This window comes from Lytechinus variegatus, chromosome 16 (genome assembly GCF_018143015.1).
Source record: "Lytechinus variegatus isolate NC3 chromosome 16, Lvar_3.0, whole genome shotgun sequence".
In the NCBI taxonomy this organism is placed as follows: Eukaryota; Metazoa; Echinodermata; class Echinoidea; order Temnopleuroida; family Toxopneustidae; genus Lytechinus; species Lytechinus variegatus.
In genome coordinates this window covers 18,370,413-18,397,246 of record NC_054755.1, presented here as the reverse complement: position 1 = coordinate 18,397,246, position 26,834 = coordinate 18,370,413, and the positions used below count along the sequence as shown (strand labels likewise).

At 37.1% G+C, this 26,834-nt stretch overlaps 1 protein-coding gene across 3 annotated transcripts in view; it reads left to right on the top strand.

Moving 5' to 3' along the window:
* Positions 1-26,834, top strand: part of LOC121430264 — a 37,533-nt gene that overhangs the window by 3,379 nt on the left and 7,320 nt on the right. The window contains exons 1-3 of one of the 3 annotated variants that reach the window (XM_041627541.1): positions 1,367-1,944; positions 5,057-5,285; positions 14,269-14,454. In XM_041627541.1, the coding sequence (XP_041483475.1) occupies positions 1,911-1,944; positions 5,057-5,285; positions 14,269-14,454 (449 nt within the window). In that variant the 5' untranslated portion in view covers positions 1,367-1,910. Of the gene's footprint in view, positions 1-1,366; positions 1,945-5,056; positions 5,286-14,268; positions 14,745-26,834 lie in introns of those variants that run through there. The other 2 variants (XR_005972011.1, XM_041627542.1) reach the window with 2 other exon arrangements.

Below are 26,834 nucleotides of genomic sequence, written 5' to 3'. Positions count from 1 at the left end.
GTTTTCATAACGGGGGACTGTGGCACTCATTCAATGAACAAGGTTATGATATAACCTTGTTCTCAGTTACACCTCTATGTGTGGCAAAATAAGGGTAGCAATGTTTGGCTTTTTTTCTCCTTTTCTATGGGAAAAATGCTTGATTTTTTTAAACTGTCTGTTTTCATAACAGCTATTCGTCATATAACTTGGCTCTTAAGTAAATTTGGTTCTTTAAATTATTTTTTCTAAATTAAAAATAGAGATTGAAAAATGAAAATTTTATTACCATATCACTTTCCACCAATAGAGGTCGTACACAAACATATGCCCAAAATTCAAGTTTTCGAGCGCTCCGGTGAACACAAAAATTACTTCCTAGCTACTAATGAAAAATAAATTCCAACTGTTTGGAAATTAGTAATGTTGGTCACAAAAGTGTTATTTTAATGATTTTTTTAAAGTGTGTGCTGTGTACAGCATTGGCATACCATAGTCCTACCTATAGATTCCCCACAGGCAGGATGGTTGCAGTGAACAAGTGGACTGTGGATACATACGTGCATCACCTTTCCTCTACATTTGCTGCTTGATCTAATCCCTATCCCGTGTAACATGTTAAAAGAGGGGCTTATCGGAGCTTTTGAATTCTATGTACTTTCCACCGAGTTCACGAGATTGAATGAAAAGAGCTGTCAAAAATTTTGAAAGGAGTATTTCGTACAAAATCGGTTCCAGTGTTCACCGCGGCGTTGGGACAACAATCAGCGTTTTATCCCTCGGCCACCCCACCTTGATTCATATATCTGACCCCTTTTAAATAACTCGGCCATATTTCACAAGCGATTATTATCATGATTATAAGGGGGCATGTTCGTAGAATCCTTTCAAAAGTCCCTTTTAAAATGTACTTTCTATATCCTATATGCCCGCCAGTATGTACTTATAAATCTAACTTTTATCGTTTGATCCATGATGGAGGTATTCACTAATTTCACGGCTCGGTTGACGAGAGAGCGAAATAATATAGCGAGTAGATTTTGTCCAAAAGATATGCCCTCACTTATATGAAGCAACCGAACAAAACACAATTATTTCCGATCCTTGTGTCAGAGGTGTGTGCTTCGAGAGGTGTAATTGTATTTGATATACAAATAGGAAGAAATCGTTTACTTATAACGACAAAACAATTTACTTTCTGAAGAGGGACGTTTATTTTAGGGTAGAGATTTCGTTGAAACCTCACGGCTCGCGTGAACATTGGCCGTGTTTTGACTTTGGAATGGCTGAGTATGTATAATGGCGAACGTGACAGTATTGGCATGATTGGTGGAACGCGCAGAGTGGGTTTTTTCATAAATCCCTCTTCTCGGGTGACAAGTTCAAAAGTTAGATGCGAGAGATGATGACTCCTGACCTGAGATCGTGAAGAGCTAGTAGAAAAAAAATGCCAAAGATAAAGCATTATATTGGTATATTGGTAGCCGCTGCCGTCTGTGCAAACAGGATATGATTTTGGAGATACATGAATGCAACATTGACAATATGAGTGTTTGTTTGCCAGAGATATGAGAAATTATTGCGATTGTTTTTCAAACAGCTTCGATTGTCCTGATTTGGATATGAAAATCTTATGAGTTGGATCACTACATTTTCTAATTCTCCAGTTTGAAAGTTCGTAGCGTTTTCCTGATATGAGCCTTAATATTGAGGATGCAAACACGGCATGCAACTGTTAGCAGACAATTGGTTTGGCGCGCAGCCGAGTTTGTATATTTCACCTGCACGCGAGGAGGTTTTCTCACTTCTCGCTCAAGAACGTGCATGTGTTGTTGTTCTCGTACCCATGAACAAGGCGTTGAACTCCCTTTCGAGGGGTAATAACCCCAGTGGTAGAGGGGCGTGCGGAACGGGAGGGGTGTAAGACTGCCATGGATATAGGTGTGGACGTTAATCAAAATCACGGTAAGCTCAGAAATATCGCCAAATTGTAGAAAATGTAGGCCCAACTTCTGAGGAGTAGTAAGAATTTGCTCGCAGAATTCTTGTTAGTTGTTATATCATATCATATGGAATCGTAGACTTAGCCAGAACGGACAGGAGTGGTGGCGAAGGTTGTTACGTATAGTGTTGGTGATGACGGTGGTGGTAACACATATAGACACTTCCATGGTACTGACTTCTGTTTGTCCGAGTGTACAATTGTGGTTAATTATGTTATCATCTTATAGGAAGGTGGGGCAGGATGTTGGTAATGGTGGTGGTGATGATGATGGTGGTGGTGATGGTGATTATGGTGATGGGAATTGATGGCGGCGATGATGATTATGATGGTGATGATGATGATGGTGTGATTATGATGATGATGTTAGTGGTGGTGATTATGATGATGATGATGATGGCGGCGATGATGATGATAATGATAGTGATCGATGATGATTGTGGTGGTGGTGATGATGATGCATTATGATGATGATGATGATGATGATGGTGGTGGTGGTGATGGTGTGGATGATGATGGTGATGATGATGATGCATTATGATGATGATGATGGTGGTGGTGATGGTGAGGATGATGATGGTGATGATGATGATGAAGGTGGTGATCATGATGGTGATTATGATAATGATAGTGATTGATGGTGGTGATATCGATGATGATGATGGTTATGATGGTTGTTGATGATGATAATTACGATGATGACGAGAATGACCTGATTGAAGACTTAAGCCTTAATGATGACCGTGAAATTTATTGTAAAACCTCGAATCGAACGTGTGTATCTAGTGAAAATACTGACGAGGATGATTTTGATTATTATGGATTTCCATTATGCAAATGATGGTGATTACGATGGTGATGATGGTAATGGCGATGTCGAATATTTTGATGATGACGGTGATGATGATAATGGTGTGAGTGTATGAACTAATTGGATATAATAATGACAATGATGATGATTGGAACTGATAATGGTGACAACCATGGCAGTGCATGCTCGTAAGTCGTAATACGATAAAAAAAGAGCTTTATATTTTTCCCTTTTTTATCTTTCAATGCTTTTATATTGTTCATTTTGGAGGAACCACCTTTTTCAATTAAAAACAACATCACAGGGAAAAAATATTTGGCGATATTCTAGGCCTACACTCGGGCCTTCACTGCGATGAGAACTACTTCTCTCTGCAAGTTAATGCTCTTATATCAGGTGTATTGTGAAGATGCCTATATAGCCACTGCATTGTGAAGAAATCTAACGAGAACATGCGAAAATTCTCCCAGACCTTCGCCAAAATGCCGAAATTGGTAATAATAAGGATGAAGGATTAATCCTATTACCGTATAAGAGCTGATGTTTCAGTTGTAAAGCTGAATTTGGATTTTTATTTTCATTGCGTACACGAAGAGTGATCTGTGCCCCAACAAATAATAATCACCAAATTTATATTGTGTTTACATTATATAAATGTATTATGAATGGTATGATTGCAGAAGAAAATTAAACCTTACGGCCCGTATTCTGAACTCGGGTTAAATTAAACCCTAGGTTAAAGTCGTGGCTTAATTATGGAGAGACAATTGGGGCAAGAAGCCCCAACAGGGCACATCCAATTTTATTAACTCATACAACACCCAAATGTTCATAATTGTCTGGGAATGATAACTGAAGCATTTTTCTTCATAATAAAAGAAAAAGGAAACAAAACAATGAACATGACAAATATACAATATTCTGCATTTGTATCGCCATGATGACGTATGATTTGAATTGTACAGAACTACATAGCGACAAACCACAATTGACAGACGTGAATCTTATGAATATTCATTAGAGAGAAACGACAATAACAACAAAAATAATTACGCTCTCTATTGTAAATAATCATTCACTGTCTATCGGCTGTGATAATTAAATCATCTTCGTTTTCGTATTAAAAAAAGAACACCGCTTATTCTGTTTGTGGTAACTCCCGTAGGAACTCGACAGGACAGCATTTTTGCTGGTAAACGCCAAGCTGGTATATAACCAATTACCTTGGAAACATTTTACGTCTAGGTTAATCAGTCATAGTGGCTGACGTAATAGACGACAGATATCACTCTTGGGCCTTTTTATCAAAGTGGAGACAATGGCAGAGTTGGGATTCGTACTCACAACCTTGCAATTATGAGTCCAATGCTCTAACCACTGGACCACACGACCCGTGTAGCAACTTTATAAGAGGAAGAAGTTCAGTGTTTAGGGCCGGAGCAAGAATCCAGCCATCAATCCCTACTTAGAAAAGCTAAGTAGTAATATCAAACGTTCTGCTGGAGTGATATTTCACTCTCCGGGACAAAATTACCGACGTTATTCGATCAAGAGTGAAAATAAGTATAAAACTACTCTCTCAACTTGGTTTTCTTGGGACTGTTTTAGATGGTTATAATGTATCATTGACTTAATAGGGTCCATGGTTATGCCTTGATGCCAATTTTATTTGCAAAACCCCAACAAGTTCGGGGTTTTATCAACAAGCAACAACCTTCATAATAGTGTATATTGGAATGAATGTATATTCCAAATCATTTTGTGCCATCATGGTCGATGTGCATTTCCCGTATCAGTTTTCTGAACTTCAATAAGATTATATTCAAAATGCAGAGTTGATTACGATATTACACTCCAAAATATCCGGTGTTGATTTAACACCAGCCCTGAATCTATATATGTCCACACCAAAGAAGTATTGAAACAACAGCAGTTTGGATTCAAAACGATGCTGTTTTATTACTAACTGGTGTTGTATTAACACCTATCTGGTGTTAGACCAAAAAAGAAACTAGTGTTGTTTAACACCTCTCTGGTGTGGACATATATAGATTCCAGGCTGGTGTTAAATCAACACCTGAGTTTTTGCAGTGTAACATGTATAATGCATGACAAATGTATTCAAATAGCCTAATGTGTAATTTATAAATCTATTCAATGACTTCCTTCATTGGAATATGGGCAATATGTTTTCAAGAAACAAAATCAACTTGGATATCGACATGAAAATCATAACTACGTTATGTCTCTGTTGTTTTCCACAGAAAAGTTCTTTGATAAAACTCTAGCCCACCACAACGCATCGACATCGCATCCCTCTTCTCCCCGTAGTCTGAGAAACGAATCACCCACCGACCCTAAGAAGACACGGACGCTCGAAGACTTCCACGACGACTCCGCATTTGATGAACAAGCAGATGACCAGCAGGACGATGATGACGACGATGATGATGGATCTTCCAGTACCAGCAGCAAAGAAGGATTTGTAAAAAGGTATTTCTAAATTTTTCTAAATGAACTTATCTGGAGATGAATTATTGCATATTTTTGGTATCATATAGCTCAGGATATATAGATATTAAAAAAAAATTCAACACCATAGCATTAAAGAAAGTGTAGTATCTAATCTAGTTTGATGCAACACGTGATCCTGTTTATCTGGTACTTCGAAGCCCACGTTTTCTTATCATCGTTTACTTTTCATCTGGTTTCTTTTATTTTTGCCCTCTTCTTAATTTCATATAATTATTTTATTCTATTTTTATTTTTACCCTCTACGTCTTCTTCTCCCCTTATTCTTATTTTTTCCTTGTCTTTGTTTTTGTTCATCTTCTGTCTTCCTTTCTTCTACTGCTTGTTCTCTTTCTTCTTCTTCTCGTTCTTCTTCTTGTTGTTCTCCTTCTCCTCCTCCTCCTCCTCCTTCTTCTTCTGCTTATCCTTCTTCTTCTCCTCCTCCTCCTTCTTCGCCGTGTTCTCCTCTTCCCTCTTATAGTTGTTATTCGCACCCCTTCGCATTCCTTCCTTTCTTTCCACGTTTCTATCATATTGAATTTAGGATCCTATAGGAATGCGAAAATATTTTCTTCCACATTTGAACAAATCACGGTTCAAATAGACGTGCTCTAAAGATTTTAATTTCTAATTTTGCTTAATATTTGAAGGAATTTCAATAGTGATTGATGGAAGAATAAACAGTTTGTAAAAACATCAGCGAATAAAAGAAAGTGCTGGGCTTTGCATTCACGAAATACATGCCATGAACAAGCTTTCCAAATACAATTTTTAGTTAATTTTTATCCAAGTTTTGAGTAACTTGATACGAAATACAAATTCAGCAAGTTGAAAAATATCAAACATTCTTTGTAAAAAAAAGGGTAATTCGTCCTCCCACGCAAACACACACAAATATTGCAATAAAAGAAGGTTCGGAAAGTTAAACACAAAAATTCAAAGCAACTTCTCACTTGAAAAGTTAGGAAAACATGAACAACCTTGTGCGGCTGTTTTCAATGAATGAAATACCAGCAGATAGGAACGAAAAAGAGTTTGTCACTCGAGAAAAATAAATCCCACTTTTGACAATAGTGTGCGATATGGAACACTTGGTTTTGGCATTGGCTAGTCTTTTATTCAGACCAACTGGTAAGTAGTTGCAATATTTATCGTTTGCAGAAATTCACGTTAGCCCTCATATAGGCCTAATTGAGATCTAGAGGTCGTATATTTCCTCGTGAGAAGAAGTCATAGTGATATTTATTGAATAAACGTGAAGATAAATATATAATGACTCGAACGCGAAACAAATCGAAATTTAAAGAGAAAATAACAATTTTCTATAGTAATTAGCGTTTATGTCTTGAATAAGGCCATATTTGACATACCTGTTGTGTGACAAGCGAATTTTCTTGCATACCGCAGACGTTTTCTTTGCTTAATTTGTGTGAGAATATTATTTCTGGCAGATAAAAAGGTGTGATACTATTATGACTGGGTCTGTTAGAAACTGCGAAGTCAAATTTGACAAGTGCAGAAGTTAACTATATCATAGGTTTTAAATTATTGCAGACAGTCTGTGGTGTTTCGTTTTATGATTTCGGTGATGAAATAATTATTCTGTCAAGGCCTGTGGCAAAGCCTCAGCTCATGTCTTGTGTCTAGATATTGTCGAATATCAATATGACCAAACAGTGAGATGGGAAATACGAAGATAATCGCAGCGTTTTATTGAGCCATGTAGCAACTTCAGGGCTTCAGATATGAAACTATTTGTACAAGATATATGCCCTTCATTTTATTACCCCTCTCAAATCAATACAATGAAGTGCATCCCAGAAAGCGGAAGGTCCAGCAGGGCCCGTATCAGCGGCGAACCCAGGATTTTCCCAAAGGGGGGGGGGGCAAAGTTTTTATTTCGTCCTTGAAAAAAATTGACAAGCAAAAAAATGTCTTCAAGTTCAAAAGAGGGGGCACACGTCTGTTTTCATTGCATTTTTACTTTACAAATTATTCATTTTACTTCTCAAAGGGGGGGGGCATGTCCCCTTGATCAAGGGCGCCGGAAGCGGGGGGGGCAGGGGGGGCACTTGCCCCCCCAAATAAAATTGTGGGGGGGGGCAAAACGAGATTTTGCCCCCCCAATGTGCCCCCCAGAAAGTAGAAAAATTATAAATTATATAAGGACAAAAGTAAACAAAGGCACTTTTCTGCCTGAAAATTGTCATTTCCATTGTCAAAAATGAAAATTTTTTGCCCCTGACGGGGCAAATACATTATCATAAAAAGTCTCGCGTCTTTTGACGAACAGTTCCTCTGTGAAACATACTTTTGATAAGCCCCTTTTCCATCTTATTACTGTGTGATAACGTTTAACCATTTAATGAATACATTTCAGACTAAAAGTGAATGGAAAATTGATAGTGGTCCACCAATAATTAGGTTTATAACTCTATGATGCTGGCTGTGTCGTCTATAACAAACGCGCGGTCGCCCAGAAACGCTCAGACCGGACCCGATATCACAAACGCGCATGAACAAGATCGAGCAACATATGGAATCTATGTCATAGCTGTCAAGCCCAGAAACCATAACATCTGGAGAAACTTGTTTCAATTATTTCATTTTCAACTATATATAAATTGAGTTAGTACAGTGCTAACAAGTCAGTGCCCTAAAGAAAATACCAAGGTAATTTCAACTCAATATAGACATGTTATCAGAAAATTACACGCAGAATAATCATGTGTTGAGATAATGTTTAGCCATGAAAAAAAAATCATCCGTGAAAGTGTCTTCTTGACCGGACTCATATTATCCGAGATATGAATAAAATGTAAATAAAGAATATAAAAGAAAAAACAAGCGTTACAGTACTGCTCCACTATAAAAAAAATCTTAAGATATTTTCACAGCCCCGTATTTTCCCCTAGTCCTTTTCATTGGCATGATTGGAAGGCGTTTTGTCTAATACTATTTCCGCTCATATGATATAGCACTTATGTATTTTAGATTCCAAAACTTCTTCCCATTACCTGTTACTAATCAGATCGTGATGGCAGCTATGTTCTCTGGTTCATCCCAGCTTTTGTTATTCATGGACGTTTGCAAAAATAAAAAAAAATCCGGGAGTGGGTGGGGCTGCAAGACCTAAATTTTCGAAGAAACTTATGAGCGAGGGGGTTTGTGATGGGGAACTTTAAAATTTTCTAAAATAAAATTGAAGGATTTCGTGCACACTTTTGGTGAATTTTGCCCTCTCGATCGGCGGCCCCCGGCTGCGTACGGTCATGTTTGTCATCTTAAAGTCTTTAAAAGGCCTATATTACATTGTTTTGAAACAATTTCGTTTGCAATAAGGCTCGTAATTTGCTGGAACTGCGACCCTGATCATGAAGAAACACCAGTCTGGGTCAGAAGGGAGGAAACAGAAGGAGCAAAAAGAACTCCAAGACTGTTTAATTCTCAAGAAATTTATTTTTGAACTTGTTGAATGCTCTTAGAAACGCAACTTTTATACTCCATTTTTACACAAAGTCCTTACGGGGGGGGGGGGGTCCCACAGCCTCTCCCGCTCGATCGCTTCGGTATCTCACACTGTCAAAAATATTGTGCCCCCTTCGGGATTTTGCCCCCCCAAAACTGAAAGTGTTCCGGCGCGCCTGCCCTTGATCAATATTGTGACTCGTCAGGGGGCAGGGGTACGTCCCGTGCATCAGTTGTGACTCGTCAAGGGGGGGCAGTCTGCCCCCCTTAGGTACGCTAGTGGCCCGTATTCCATAAACGAGATAAGCTTTTTGCTTAAGTTTGAGCAATTTGTCTTAGCATTTTGCTTGTCTAAGAAATATCCCCTAACGATATTTCGTATACTTTAAGACATTTGTCTCAAGTCAGACGATATGGTTATAGCTAAAGTCTCAAATTCTATGACGTCTTGAGAAAATTGCAACGTCACGCAACTTTTGTCACCAACGTAACAGCTGCTCCGCGGTAAACAGTTTATGCGTTATCGCATCATTACAAATATCAAGATGGAGGCTGAGATAAAGGATGGCCAAATTCACTGAAGGAGTGAAAATAACTTATAAATTCACGTATCACGTTTCAGGATAAAGAAAAGGCATGGGCAGAGATTGCCTTGAAACTAAAACAATTATGACAACTCACAACTGTCTTAAAGTTAGGGCAAATTTCTTAGCTATGTTGAATTTATGGAATACACACTGCAGTTTTAAGAAAAGTTACTTAGCCATTCATCCTATATCTATGTGAGTCGCGCAAAAACTTTTAGCCAAATTCTGAGACAAAATTCTTAGCCAATTCTTTATGGAATACGCGTTTTGGCTAATAATTTTGTCAAAGAGAGAAAACAAGACAAAATGCTTAGATTTTTGACGTAAGCATGCTTATCTCGTTTATGGGATACGAGCCCAAGTTTGTATGTAGTTGATATGACTTGGAGAAGTGCTTTGAACCCAGGGTCTACCATTCATGGGGAGGGGGTTAGGGTAGCTAACCACTAGGCCATCATCGGTGAAGACTGGGCAAAAAGTCACCCATCAAAAGACCGGTTGAAACAGTGGCGCACAGATAAGTGCACTTGCGTTTTACATTACCAAGAAAAAAAAAAGAGAAAAGGAAAGAAGAAGTCGAGAGAAGGGTGAAATATGATTTTATTTTCTGAATACTATGTAAAAATCTAAAACAAAATTGGATTTTGGTATTAAAAATGTAGGAATTTATGTTCGCTCGCTCCGTTCGCTCACGACTGTCATATCTGGCCCCCTAAAAACTTTTGGCTCATTGCGCCACTGATTTGAAAGAGTGATGGGAGGAAAAATGGGAATATGCAGATTTGGGTCGGGGAGGGGGTGGGCGGTGCGTGTCAAAAGGTGGCCACATTGAACCACCCCATGAAATGGGGTGAAATAATACTAACGAACTTACGTCATTTGATTTTGACGGGTTGCATTACTTTGCGTAACAGTACGAGGTCATCGTATGAAAATTTGCATGCCAAGGAAGTCATAACTAATTTCGTTTCCTATATATGTATATGATATGACATTTGATTTTTTCATAACATAATAATATGGCTTTAAGCTAGATTATTAGATTATTCTTGGGGAAGGGATTTATTGGGCTTGACTTAGACTTACATGCATGATAACATGTTATGTTATGCAGGGCCCGCTGGTAGAGCAGTTTCCTTACTGAAGTGGCTACCCTGGGTAAATAAAACGTTATTTTTATATATGTTGCAAACTGGTTGCATATTTTGATAAGAGTTATCCTTTTTTTGCTGGCGTTGCGGACTTTCTCGCATTGACTTGACGATTCAGGACGAGAACTTTCTTGGAAGCGTTTCATAAAAGTTTCCAGCACTGACAAGTTGCATCTGATAATTACCATAGGGACTGTCAGACACCTGTGTTCTGCCCCCCCCCAAAAAAAAAAAATGTTAGACGACAAATGTAGATGAAAAGTGGCACGGTTTCCTGATTGGTGACGTCAGTCAGGATGTAAAATATAAACATACAACATTAATTGTTAAAGTGAAACACTCGTGCACTGACACGTTGAAAATGTTATCACATTCAGTGTCATTTGTTTTCATGGTCAGACAAATCTCTGGGGTGGACATATATCGAATCCGGGCTGACGGTGCTAAATCAACACCGGAATTTTTGCAGTGTAAGGAATTTATCAACTGGTTGCATGATATTACACTGTAAAAAATTAAGTGCTAATTCAGCGCTATCAGTGCTTGTATAGTGACTGCACTACGAGTGCTGAATTTCTAGTTTAAATTTGAACTAGAAAATCAGCACTCGTAGTGCAGTCACTACTCACTATACAAGCACTGAAAGTGCTAAATTAGCACTTCATTTTTTACAGTGTAATATCATGCAACCAGTTGATAAATCCCTTACACTGCAAAAATTCCGGTGTTGATTTAACACCGTCAGCCCGGAATCGTTATATGTCCACACCAGAGAAGTATTGAAAAAACACCAGTTTGGAATCAAACCGATGCTGTTTTAATACATTGGTGTTTTATAATACCTTTCCGGTGTTAGACCAAAACGAACTGGCGTTATTTAACACATCTCTGGTGTGGACATATAGATTCCAGGGCTGGTGTTAAATCAACACCGGAGTTTTTGCAGTTTACAGACTTTAATGTGGGTAGGCCTATTAGCTGGGATACTGCATGGGTCTGTTCCCATTGCTCAGTGGGTTTTTGTGGCATAATTGGGCTCGGACGCCCCTAATCTTGTCACTTTTAGGCATAGCCTACAGATAAGTACAAGTGCTAAAATTCTTTTCGCGCATTTTTTTTATTCCGCGCGTGCATGAGTTTAAAACCAATGACTATGCATAAGCCCATCAGGTTGTCTCAAGCAACCCATCCCGAATATAAATCCTTTCTATTTTTTAAAAATATTTTTGCCCTTTAACTCGGGATAAAATGCAGACTCTAAAATTGAAATCTTAAATAAATATTTGAAAGGTTGGAGGAGTCACCCTCTTTTTTTTAATTATAAATGTTGTATATACCACTTGAAAGGAGAAGCACTCTTATAGGAAAGAGTAAAATGAGAGGAACAACTTGAAACAAGTTTCATCAAAAATTGGTGATGAAATAAGCAAGTTATGGGAGTTTGAAAAGTCATGTTTTACTTTCTTTGGGGATCCTCAATTTGGCAAACGTGCTTCAAAATGACCGATTTTGTGGACAACTCTCCATTTGCTTTGCACACAAATTTGCATATTTTCCTCATCTTTCAAATTGCATCTTGCCTCCTGAGCACTACATAATTATGTCATGGGAAAATATAATTCACAACACATATGTCAAGGTCAGAAGAAGATTATTATTATTATTATTTGTTTGGCGTCACTGTGCCTGGGAGGCGAAAAGCGAACTGAATCACTATGACCCGCAGGTCTCTCCTCCCGATATAACTGATTGGGGGGAATGCAGGTGCACCACTACACGGGGTTACCCCCTACTCTTATACGAATAGTGCAGTGGGTTCTTAACGTGCAAAGGTGGTGACTCTCCTCTACATTTAACGTCCTATCCGAGGGACGGAGTGTTTTCCATTGTAACATAGCCTGCATCTATGAAACATGGGAGAGACGTTTACACACAACGCACTGGCTTCAGTCATCCGCCCGGGGTGGACTCGAACCCACGATCTTTGGTTCGACGGGCAGACGCGTTACCGACTGAGCCAACACCGCTCAGAAATAAACGGGAAAATCTGAAAATTTGTGTACAAAACAAATGGAGAGTTGTCTACAAAATCAGCCATTTTGAAGCACATTTTCCAATTTGAGGATCCCCATAGAAAGTACAGGACTTTTTAAACGCCCATAACTTGCTTATTTCAGAACCGATTTTGATGAAACTTTTTTGTAAATTGTTCCTCTCATTTTACTTTTTCCAATAAGATTGCTTCTCTTTGGGGGTTTGGTTTCCTTTAAATGGTTCGACCCAACACTTTGGATTCAGTTTTTTGTAAGGTCGGATATAACATTTGGAAGAGGTCGTCACTCCTCCAAACTTTCAAATGTTGATACATTTCACTTCAAACGTGTCGTTATTCCTGGACTCATTTTGTGGCCAAATGGACATGTTATTTTTTTTTCAAATTTAGCCCGGGGGGCCACTTCCATTCACGAGTGGATACCATGCGCGACCACGGGGTCTCGAAAAGCACCCTAAACACGTAATTTCCATATTCTGAAAATGCACCCCTTAACAAGTATTGGCGTGTGAAACCCTACCCTTAACAAGTATTGGAAACAAAACGATACTCTTGGCAAATATTCCCTGAAATGAACCCCTAAACAAGAACAGAATGTTTTCCTTCGGTCGTCGGCTTTATACCTTATTTGGTTTAGTGGCGACCCCACCTTCTAGACCTCGCGCAAATCGGACTCTAAACACGAAGTTTAAGGGCAAAAAGGACATCCTTTATAAAACATATTAATTTTGTTTTATCATCCCCGCAAATTCGACCCTAAACACGTAATTTTCCTAGCGAAATAGATACCCTTTTTTCATTATTTTTGTGTTTTTGACACCCTTATCACGTTACGTACGTAACGTGCCCTATCGTGAAAAAGACATCCTTTTTACGTGTTTTTTTGGTCGCGCATGGTATCCACTCGCCAATGTAAGTGCCCCCCCCCCGGGAAATTTAGAGAGAGTTCATTTTGAAAACAAGAAAACAAACTTCATTTAAACATGAAAACTCATTCCCAGCAACATGCTGCGAATCACCCTAGGAATTTCCAGTCGGTCCGACTTGTGGATAATAGAGATACACTGCAAACACTCCGGTGTTGCTTTAACACGGACCCGGAATCTATATCATGTCCACACAAGAGAAGTGTTAAACAACACCCAGAGAGGTGACACAACGCCAATTAGAGCATCGGTTTGATTCCAAACTGGTGTTGTTTCAATGCTTCTCTGGTGTGGACATACACAGATTCCGGGCTGCATGGTGTTAAATCAACACCGGAGTTTTTGCAGTGTATTCTCTCCCATCCACATTTTCATTTTCCCTGCTGTGATTTATGTCTCATTCAATATTTCGACTATATCTTGTCAAATTACAGAGGGAAAACATATACACTTGAATGTCTATTGATGGAAACATTTCCTCTTCATTATTTTAATCTCTTGCTTATCCCGGCTCCAAGTAGGTCCTCAGATATCTATTATTTACATTCTTTCATTGCGCTCAGCATTCAATGTGCTTTTGAATTATTTGTGTTGCGATATGTCGGCGGCTTTTTTCTTTGTTCGCATCCATGCTCATGATTTATTAGTTTCTCTCACAAAGAGATCAAATCTCCCAACCGTTTACAGGTTCCTACCAGCCCCCCCCCCCGAATAGAGCACTATCGGATCAAAAGGCCTCACCTCAACACAAATTCTGTCTATTTACTTCTACCTACGCAGGCGTATTGAACGGTGGGAGCGTCGACTATCGCAGTGCGACGACAACGACGTCACCCAAGGCCAGGCATCGCTTGAATTACGGCAGCGGGGCCAGCCAGCACCCGTTGTCATACCCCCGACTTTTCTCCACGGGTCCGTGTCGTTTCGTGGGAATTCTCAAGCGGAAAGCGAGCTTTCTTCAATAAGGTAAATTCCTTGTGATACGTCATTTGAATCAGAACAATGAATAGATGATAATGTAATTTGTTGGTGTCAAAAGAAATAGTAAACATTCCACCTGCATTAATGTGCTGTTATGATCTAATACTAGTTCATTGGCACACCTAAATCATATTGTAATAGTCCAAAGTTTGATAAGACAAAGGCGGTAAATGGTTATAATTATGTGTCAGAATATTCATTGTCTGTTTCCAACTAAAAGTATTAGTCATGAATATAGTAGACCTATACAACAGGGTAAAGTATATGACTAAAATTGGTTGCGTCTGTATGCTAATCAAAATTATGAAGAAGAAGGAGAAGAAGTATAGAAAAAGAAGAAGTGTATTTGTAGAATAAGTCTTAAATGCACTGTATTTAAAATTACACCTATTATACAATTAGGTGTTTGAATCATTATCATGATTATAGGCCTAATTCCTAAATTTAGTTTTGATGAATTGGTACCATATTAATTTCAGCACGTTCAAGGTTTCATAATCAAGTATAATCAAACACCTTCATATATAATACCTGACGAGACCCACAAAATGAGCTATTGATTTTACGATTGTAAATGTTCCTGATATGACCTACATACGTCATGTTACGGGTTATGATTGTGATTTTCAATTATATAATCTATTGACATACGAAATTAGATTAAACAGAAAACATGTAGGCCCCTAAGGTCAGAAGGCGGTAATAATTCAGAGTGATTATCAGATTAGAGTGAAAAGCACTGCTGACACATTTTTATCATTAAAAAAAGAAATCATCATTTTTCTTGTTATATACCTTTCCAGATAGCTATTTAATTAGGGCCCCCGATTTAAAAATTAACTCTCCGATGGGCATTTAAAAGCACCCAAATATAAGTGACCATGCAGATATTGAATTTTTAAAGATGTAATTCCTGCCATGTTCGTATCAAGGATATAGTCAAATGGAGTGGGGGGGCACAGAAAAGTGTTGAGCGTGATTTCATTTACAAGTTCCCCTCTAAAAAGATATATATACTCCGAAAAGGAAAAAATAATCTCTCTTCTCTCAAAATATGACAAACAAAATAAAAAAACAACATACGTGTATATAAAAAAACGAAAAGTATAGACCCCCATTTGTCAATATAGCGAATTTGGTATTCGATATGACAAAGAGTAGTAATGATTCTAATGTTTGTTATATCTTCATCAGTCTGTTATACATGGAATGTCTTCTTGTATAATACGTTTGTGTGTGTATGTAATCAGGATGTATTTTGTTGTTTTAATGTTATATACTCGACCCCAAGTCAATCAGTATGTTATCATTAAAGATGGGGTCACCCTTTTCCAAAAAAAAATATAGAATGAATAAATAAATGATAAATATTATTAAGACATGCAATTTCAAATCGACTAATCATAGAATACTTATTTTACACAAGTATTATTCAGATCGTCTCAAATTCATGGAAATTAGGGAACAGCTGTAAAAATAGGAAAAGGGTGTTGGAAGTTATGTATTCAATTATCATTAGCTAAATCTGTCGTTGGCTGATTAATACAATTCAATTTCCTCAGACTTATTGCCCATAAATCCTGCCTCTTTCGTTGCAAAAGAAATCATCCAACCTTCGCCTTTTTTCCTTTCAAATCATTGCTCTTATAAACATATTACATCAAAATCTAATCCACAAATGACATTGCCGTCAAATTTCGAGAATGTATACCTTGTAATGAATCAAGTATGTCATGACTCTTGAAATCGCACCATTTCAGTTAACTACAGGAAAAAATCTAATCATAAGTTGTGTGTATATAATGCTAGTGATCAATCTCTCTTTCGCAGATTATGTTGACTCGTCGAGTAATATTTTGCGTTCATCGACAAAAGCACAGTTTCACGAAACGGTTCATTGGTTTTTGTGTACAGGACTCGTTTCCATCGAATAAATTGAATCTTTAAAAGCAAAGAATACCTCACAATTGTTAAGATATTCGTTTTCAACAGAGCCGCAGTATATATTATGTACAGTATATTGTTTGTAATACTGTACGAGTATTATATTGTATTTTACTACAAGAGGCTCTGTTATTTTCGATTGCTACTATGATAAATGGGTTTAATGAAATTCTCTAATCGGAAGAAACACACTGTATTATGTGATAGATTATAATGATTGATGAATATAATGAACGATGAAAGGGAAGAAAAAACATTTTCCAGTTAAGTGACACATCCCCCTTTTCATGTCGAATTAAATTTTTGTTCGGGCCAACTGCCACGACTTTCAGTGAAATTATGTGTCGTGCAAATAGAGCAGGAGCCAGGAGGGGTCAGCATAGCTGAAAAGGTAGACAATTTTCATGATTATGACATGATTTCCTGTATCACACAATGCAATGAATGGGGCGTCTGCCGTGTCCTAAGTGGTGGGTGTGGCCGTGGGGGCCCTTAAAAGAGGGCCAAAAAATGAGCTAGCTCAGCTGGAAAGGTAACCACCTGAAACCAACAGGAAAATATTCGGCATAGTTCACTTGTACATGAATGACACTTAACTGACACTTTAAGTGGTGGGGCACCCCCGGCAGACGCCCCCAATTGGGGGCCCCAAATTGAGCTAGATCAGCTGGAAAGGTAACCACTTAAAACCAACAGGAAAATGTTCGGCATAGTTCACTTGTACATGAATGACACTTAACTGACACTTTAAGTGGTGGGGCGCCCCCGGCAGACGCCCCCAAAACCCCGCCCCCTCCCAAATTTAGCTAGATCAGCTGGCAAGGTAACCACCTGAAACCAACAGGAAAATGTTCGGAACAGTTCACTTGTACATGAATGACACTTAACTGACACTTGAAGTGGTGGGGCACCCCCGGCAGACGCCCCCAATTGGGGGCCCCAAAATGGGCTAGATCAGCTGGAAAGGTAACCACTTGAAACCAACAGGAAAATGTTCGGCATAGTTCACTTGTACATGAATGACACTTAACTGACACTTTAAGTGGTGGGGCGCCCCCGGCAGACGCCCCTAAAACCCCGCCCCCTCCCAAATTTAGCTAGAATAGCTGGAAAGGTCACCACTTGAAACCAACTGGAAACTGTTTGGCATAGTTCACTTGTACATGAATGACACTATAACTGATACTTTAAGTGGTGGTGCATCCCCGGCAGACACCCCCCCCCCCATGTTGAGCTAGATTAGCTGGTAAGGTAACCACATGGAACCAACAGGAAAATGTTTGGCATGATTCAGAGTTACATGAATGACATGCTCCAGGCTGAAAATAATATGATTTATTGATAAAGAAAAATCAAGCAAACAAAACACTGAACATTTGATAAAAATCTGACAACGAATAACTAAGAATGGCATATTAAAGATTAGCATTCCAGTGAAACAGTTTCAGGCATGTGTTCATGAATATCTGAATATTAAATTAGTAAATCGGTGATTTGATATCCCCTCTCTTGTTCTATTATATGTTATTATATGAAATTAGGTTTATTTAATTTTTTCTACCAAGAACTGAGAAAAAGTTGGATTGACGACTGATTTAAGGCATCTTATATCCATTGCTGCAACTCATTTCATAATAAAGGAGATATACATATGTCATGTAATAACATAAGAAAAAGGAAAGTGGGGACGTGACATCATCAGCCCACCTAATGAATATTCATGATGGTGTGCATATAACTATTTTTACAAAATATATTGCTATACTTTAAAATGCTATAACTTAGTTATTTGTTATCTGATTTTGTTGAAATTTTCAGCACTGTACTCTGTGAATTATTTTTATTTATGTAAATATTTTCAACATGGAGCACCCCTTCAACTGACATTTTGAGTGGTGGGGAGCCCGGGAGATGCCCCCAAATCCCGACCCCCCCCCCCACCACTGAGATTGAGCTAGATCAGCTGGAAAGTTTATTAACAACATGAAACCAATTAGAAAATATTCTACATCAGCTGTAGAGGAGCTGGGGGTAGTAGATTAAGATGAATTCGATGTTTTACTTTTTGTCAATTTCGTTTTATCCATGCCATGTTTCCCATCATGTACTCATCTCCACTATCAAATACGAGGACACCTATGCTACTTGCTCAAATGTTTTATGATAAATGAGTGAATACGTATTCATTGTATCATAACTTAATAATTCAATGAATGAGTATGAATTAGAATTTTTAAAAAATATGATAGTTAAAAGAGGACTAGGAAAAGGAAGGGAATGGGAAGGGGAAAATAAGAAAGAGATTACGAATGGAAAAGGAGAAAAGGAACATAAGAGAAAACCAGAAAAATAATAGAAAATAACCTTCACGCCTCCAAAGTCATGTGTTGATTGCTTCAATGCAAAAAAAAATGAATGGGAATAAAGCAGAAATTTAACATGACCTTGAAGAAGTAGGAAGTCAAACATTTAATTTTTCTGATAAAACATATTGCCTTGCATTAGAAAAAAGTAGGAACCCCTGATATCAAATTTTTCTGAGCTACGAAAATACAATTTATAAGGACGTTCCACAGTTATGTCTGTGCGCATCTTGATTTACGCATATTTTACACTCTGCGCTCTGACGTCACAACGGATGGACAGGTGATTAATCAGCTGCAGGTATGAGCCGATTTATTTACTACGCACTCTAACTAACAAATCCAATGTTTGTTTCTATGAAGCTAATATATAATATAAACTGGAATTACTCCATAGACCAATTCCTAAAAATACTTCGACAAATTCAGAAAACTTTACGATGTAGTTCTGGAAAGAATAATGAATATTACCACAAGTTTGAAATGGTAGAGTGGTTTCATATTTTTACTCACACAGATACAAAGCATTTGGCATATTTTTGTAGTTTTAAATTTTGCTCTAATAAAAGCGCTGACAGTTTGAAAACAAGCACATGAACCCCTATCTTTTAATGTGCACCTCTTAGGTATATGATTTCCTCTACAAATTCAAAGTTTGGTGAAAATGACATGGGTTTTGAAGAAAGTGCAGCATTTATTGTATTTCTCAAGTTTGTTATTGAAATCTCAGTCTCACAGACTGGGTTTTTGGTATCTTTCACATAATTTTAAAGAACTGGCAGTGCTGTTTAGATTTCAAAGAGCAAACAAATAGCAATATGAATAGATTCTACATCTTGAGCATACAATTATTAACTATGTTTCAAAATTTGATGAAATTTTCATAGATTTTGACTGAGTAATAGAGGTTTAAACTGATTGTATTTATTGCGTGAAGTCGAAAAAGGCAATTTTTTTAAATCCGTGATTTTTAAAAACATCCATTTGGGTGAAGTTTGAAGCTCTATAGCAGAAAATCAAGCACATTGACCCACATTATATTTTGCATATTCAGAATATCCAGGTGTTACATTATCTCTGTGTAAAGTTAGGTAAAAATGACATGGATTTTACTTTAATTGTGGAACATCCTTACAATGTAAATTCAACAAAAACAAAACTAATAGTTTAAGTTAGCCTCATATGGTAGACAAAGAATTCAATTCCAACAATACTTTGCCTGAGAATGTTGAAGTAATGTGATAAATCTGCAACATTAGGGTTAATAAAAATTATTTACAGATAACTTGTGAATACCGTGGCAGTTTGAATCATCATATTACCACGATTACAAATTTTTCAGGTGTATACTCGCTATCATTAATAATTATTGGCACCAGTGGTTTTTTTTTCTCTCCGTAAAATGCCCCGAACGTATTGGTGATCATAACCAAAATTGTATCGTACATGTTTGTTGTGGATGAGGTTCAGCTCTTTTTTATGTACTACTGTACATTCAGTATCAACATCAGATAAGAGAATTGGCTGAAAACAGAAAAAAATGACTTACATAAAATCGTAAGTAATGTAATGAAGAAAATGATACAATTATGAAACGATTATATGAACTAAAAAAATAGTCCAGTCGATTTCAGAATGAAAAATGCATGAAGATAAAGAACCAACAGCAACCCATGAACCTTCTTGTGTTATTGCATTACACACCATTAAACATGTTACTGTTGACACATTCACACCCTCACACACACACACACATCCTAATTTGTTTGTAGTTAGCAAGGCAATTTCTCCAGTCTCGTAACCGGGCAGATGGGAGCAGGTTGCCCCCCCCCCCGGGGATTTCACTGGGAGAAAAAAAAGGAGGAAGAGAAAAGGGAAAAGAAAAGAAAAGGAAGAAAAAAGGGAGGAAAAGTGAAAGAAAAGGGGAATAGAGGAAGGGGAGAAAAGGGAAAGAAGAACATAAAACAGGGAAAACAAAATGAAATTTGGGAAAAGGAAAGAAAAACTCATGAGAAAAAATAAATCGTCGTGAAATACTAATAGGCTGACCATGTTTGGTAAAAAAAAGTCAAATAAATGACAAATTGAACATGAAAGAAAGAGGCAAAAAAAAAGCGGAAACGAAGGTTAAATGGAATGAGCCAAAAGCTAAATTTGAAAATGAAGAAAAGGGACAAGAAAAAAAAAACAGACTTAAAAACAAGACCGGTCTGCGGAGGATTAAAAACAAAGAATGGGAAGAATGTATGCCATATAAGTTATATTATTGTGTATGAAGTCTATTATAAACTTCATCAATTTAATGCAGTAATGGTCGAAACCAGGGCCTTGTAACACAAAGGCTAGCGATTAATCGCTAAATGAAATGGCCTATCAAGATCATCGTTGCATGCGCATTTTGCTCCCTAGACTGACAGGAACCAATCAGAATTGTTCTTTCAAATTAGCGATTAATCGCTAATCTTTGTGTTACAGAGCCCTGGACAAATAAAGTCCTAGGCTAAGGTCTAGACACATCCTCCTATATATGTAATATATCCTTACCTATTAAGTAAAGCCTTACGCAGGCAAGAGTTACCGTAAAAAGTTTCTTAATGTCTTCAATCTCAAAAGCTACCGGGGACTTTGCCCCAGACCTCATGCAGCAGAGGCTGCATGAGGTCTGGAGGTTACCATTTGGAGGTTACAGATGGAGATCTGTAAGCTAAAAAGGGCCCTATAACGGGGCCCCTGTATGGACCTTCCTGCATTGAGCTTTATGTTGAAGCACTGACGTATATGGGGTGCGGGGCTTGGTTCCACAGCCAAGGTTGGAAGAAAATAAAGATGACAAGGACAGGAAATTAATCAGGGAAAAATGAAATAATTATTTTTTTTCATTCATTTCATTTATTTCACCTTCATGTGTAAAACAATAAAAGCATATATTTACAATCAAAATGTACAATTAAATTAGGAATTGATACATAAGGTGTGGACCCCTTAAGAAGCAAATAGCTTATCACCAGGGGCCCATAACAAGCATAAGATATGGAAAATAGTTACATAAAACAGGAAAGAAATGGTATGTACAACTTAAACAATAAATGTTACATCTACAGTATGAGACAGGACATTTAAACAAACAACAAAAAGTTAAACAAAACATTAAAAATTAATTTATTTTGAAATTTCAAGGGTGCACCTATAATAAAGTAAATTGTTTATATTTATGAAAAAGTAAATCCTTTAGTTTTCTTGTAAAAGCAGTGGCTGTTGAGCATTCTTTAAAATCTTGTGATAAGTTATTCCATATTTTTGGACCATTAAATCGTAAGGATTGTTGAGATGTGGATTTACGTGCTAGAAATGAACGATAATCTTTATTTTTGCGGGTTAGATATGTATGGTGAGAGTCATTTGTTTTAAAGATGTTATTGAAAACGTCAGGAAGTGTATTCATTTTATAGTTGAACATAAATCTAGCAACACTCATATCTATCAAATCATTTATCTTTAAGATTTTTTAATTTAAAAACAGTTCATTAGTATAATTGAATGGAGCATTATAAATAATTCTGAACACTTTTTTCTGAGCAATAACTAACTTCTTTAAATGTGACTGAAATGTATTACCCCATATGACATTACAATACGTAAGATGTGGCAAAACAAGACTATTATATAAAGTTATCATAGTATATTTTGGTAAAATAAATTTATCCTCAATGTGTGGTTTCCAAGAAAGAAAATCATTTATTTTTATTCCTAAAATGATGTATTATCAACCCTATTCAAATATATATTATTCATAAGGATTCTGGGAGGATTATCAGGTATTCTTTTGCCTCTTGATCGAAATATAATAAATTTTGTTTTATCAATATTCAAAGATAATTTGTTTGATTGTAACCATGAAATAACTTTTTTTAATTCAGAATTTAATAATGTGGCAAGGGAATCATAGTTTTTATGTGATAAAAGTATATTTGTATCGTCTGCAAATAAAAAGTTTTAATAATGGAGAGCAAAATATAATATCATTTATATTATGATATATAATGAATAATTTTGATATATAATGTAAAAAAAACTATCGCATAATTAGAATTTCATTTCAATTGGCCATTGGCAACAATTTCCCATATTTGCTATATGTGCCACCTCAAAATATTTGGTTTATTTCGCCACTGCGTTGAAGTAATGTGTTGCGTTAATGGTATACCTGGGATTTTTTTCTATAAGGTTTAAAATGGCTTTATATAAAGAGGTAACAAGGGGTCCGGCCCCGGATCCCACCCTCATATCACTAGCACACAGATTGAAGGGTTCTACAACTAAGAACAAAAAGAAAAGGATAGGAAAAGTAAGGATTTCATTCCAGCGTTCTAGTCCAATTTGGACGCCCCACATTGGGTAGTCTGCCGAGGGGGGGGGGGTGCCCGACTACTTAAAGTTTTTTATTTATGCACAAGTGAACTATTCAAAATATTTTCCTGTTGATTTCAGTTGGTTACATTGCCAGCTGATCTAGCTAAATTTGGGAGGGGGCGGGGTTTTAGGGGCGTCTGCCGGGGGCGCCCCACCACTTAAAGTGTCAGTTAAGTGTCATTCATGTACAAGTGAACTATGCCGAACATTTTCCTGTTGGTTTCAAGTGGTTACCTTTCTAGCTGATCTAGCTCAATTTGGGGCCCCCAATTGGGGGCGTCTGCCGGGGGTGCCCCACCACTTAAAGTGTCAGTTAAGTGTCATTCATGTACAAGTGAACTGTTCCGAACATTTTCCTGTTGGTTTCAGGTGGTTACCTTGCCAGCTGATCTAGCTAAATTTGGGAGGGGGCGGGGTTTTGGGGGCGTCTGCCGGGGGCGCCCCACCACTTAAAGTGTCAGTTAAGTGTCATTCATGTACAAGTGAACTATGCCGAACATTTTCCTGTTGGTTTTAAGTGGTTACCTTTCCAGCTGATCTAGCTCAATTTGGGGCCCCCAATTGGGGGCGTCTGCCGGGGGTGCCCCACCACTTAAAGTGTCAGTTAAGTGTCATTCATGTACAAGTGAACTATGCCGAATATTTTCCTGTTGGTTTCAGGTGGTTACCTTTCCAGCTGAGCTAGCTCATTTTTTGGCCCTCTTTTAAGGGCCCCTACGGCCACACCCACCACTTAGGACACGGCAGACGCCCCATTCATTGCATTGTGTGATATAGGGAATAGCTTCATTAACATGAAAATTGTCTACCTTTTCAGCTATGCTGACCCCTCCTGGCTCCCGTACTAAAAATGACAGTGAAGAGAATCTGAATGATGGCGAGTGTGGTAAAATGTCCAGCGAACTAGGGTTTCATTTTGCTCATCTTGGAGGGGGTGGATATATATAATTCCATAGATGTGTTAATAACTATGTTACTGGAGGAATAAAAAGGGTAATCATGACCTACTTTTCACACTCATGAGTTTAGACATATTATATCTCAACTTGTAATCGTATTTTGTATTGGACCACAATCATCCGCTTAATGATAACCGTATAAATCAATACAAATGAATATACAATGTAAGTAATATGACCATACAAACGAAACGGGTAAATATTTACGATCGACACTAGGCAATATTAGACCATACACATAATACATGAGTTTTTTAAAGGGATGGTCCGGGTTGAAAGTATTTATATCTAAATAAATAGAGTAAAATTCACAGAGCAAAATGCATTAAATTTCACCCAAATCCGATAACAAATAGCGAAGTTAGTGAATTTTAATGTTTATCAATAGTTTGTGAAAACAGTTATATGCACATCGCCCGGGGGGCCACTTCCATTCACGAGTGGATACCATGTGCGACCAAGAGATCTCAAAAAACACCCTAAACACGTATTTTCCATATTTTGAAAATGCACCCCTCAACAAGTATTAGCGTGTGAAACCCTACCCTTAACAAGTATTGGAAACAAATCGATATTGGCAAGTTTTCCCTGAAATGAACCCCTCAACAAGTATAGAGATATTTCAATGTTATGTCACGGACTTCGGCTTACCTACATCATTAGGTTTAGTACAGCCCAACTCGCGCAAATAGGACTCTAAATTGGGGCAAAAAGGACATCCTTTATAAAACATTTTAATTTTGTTTTATCATCCCCGCAAATTTGACCCTAAACACGAAGCTTTCCTAGCGAAATATATAGATACCCTTTTAAAATTATTTTTGTGTTTTTAACACCCTTTTCACGTTACGTACGTAACGTGCCCTATCTTGAAAAAGACATCCTTTTACGTGTTTTTTGGTCGCGAATGGTATCCACTCGTCAATGTAAGTGGCCCCCGGGGCACATCGCCATGAATATTCATTAGGTAAGCTGATGATGTCACATCCCCGCTTTCCTTTTTCTTATGTTTTTACATGAAATTATAAATGTTTCATTTTTTCATAAATGTGTAAATGATGTTTCTCCATTATGACGAAATAAGCTGTGGCAATAAATAACTAATGCACTTAATTTGTTTTGTATCCAATTGTTTTAGTTCTTGGTAAAAGTTGTTGAATAAATCTAATTTCATGTAATAAAATAGAAAAGAACAAGTGGGGATATGACATCATCAGCCCACCTAATGAATATTCATAAAGACATACATAGAACTGCTTTACCGGAATAATACAAAACTTTAAAATTTAATAACTTCATTATTTGTTATCCGATTTTGATCAGATTTTTCTCATTTTTCTCTGAATTCTACTCTTATTTATTGAGATAGAAATATCTCCAGCTTGGACCATCCCCTTAATGACGTGTCGAAATTAGAAAAAAAACAGCGGTTGATTACCATTAATGATTCAAGTTTCAGGTTTCAAGTTAGATTTACTTCTTTTCGACTCATCTCAAACAAATAACTACACAGATATGTGATGATTACCGTATAAGTCAATACAAATGAATATACAATGTTAGCAACATGACCATACAAACGAAACGGGTAAATATTTACGATAAACACTAGGCAACATCGAAATCACATTAATCAATAATGTAATATATACAATGCAATTAAACCTACATTGTTGGATCGTGCAGGTTTTCCACAGATATTTATACACACTTTACACTCTGACTGTCGAAGACAAGAATAGGGCTACAGATGTTAAAGTGACAGCTTGCCACAGTAAAATGAAAATAATCTAAATAAACCTCCTAGGTAAAGTGGAGTGTGTCGTCTTAATTCCTTGTCAATTCCAATAAACAATGTGAATAATGTGCTTTATATGATTGAATTCTTGAAAAGTGTTCGGTAATACGATCCACTACCATATCTCAACTTGTAATCGTATTTTGTATTGAACTACAATCACCCTCCTCCCCTAGACCATACATGAACTTTTTAAAGGGATGGTCCGGGTTGAAAATATTTATATCTAAATAAATGGAGTAAAATTCATTGAGCAAATTGCTGAAAATTTCATCAAAATCGGAAAACAATTAACGAAGTTATTGAATTTTAATGTTTATCAATACTTTGTGAAAACAGTTATATGCACATCGTCATGAATATTCATTAGATGGGCTGATGGTATAACATCCCCACTTTCCTTTTTCTTATGTTATTATATGAAATCATAAATGTTTCATTTTTTTCATACATGTAAATGACGTGTCGCCATTATGGCGAAATAAGCTGTGGCAATAAATAACTAATGAACCTAATCAGTTTTGTATCCAATTGTTTTAGTTTTCTGTAGAAAAAAACTGAATAAACATAACTTCATGTAATAAAAAAGAAAGTAACAAGTGGGGATATGACATCATCAGCCCACCTAATGAATATTCAGAAAGACATACATAGAACTGCTTACCGGAATAATACAAACTTTTAAAATTCAATAACTTCATTATTTGTTATCCGATTTTGATCAAATTTTCAGCATTTTGCTCTGTGAATTTTACTCTTATTTATGGAGATAGAAATATCTCCAGCCTGGACCATCCCTTTAATGGCGTGATTAGTGCATACCGTGTTAAAACCTTGAAAAAAAATGTTAAAATCTGGGGTTGACCCACCCATATGATTCATGTTTTAGGT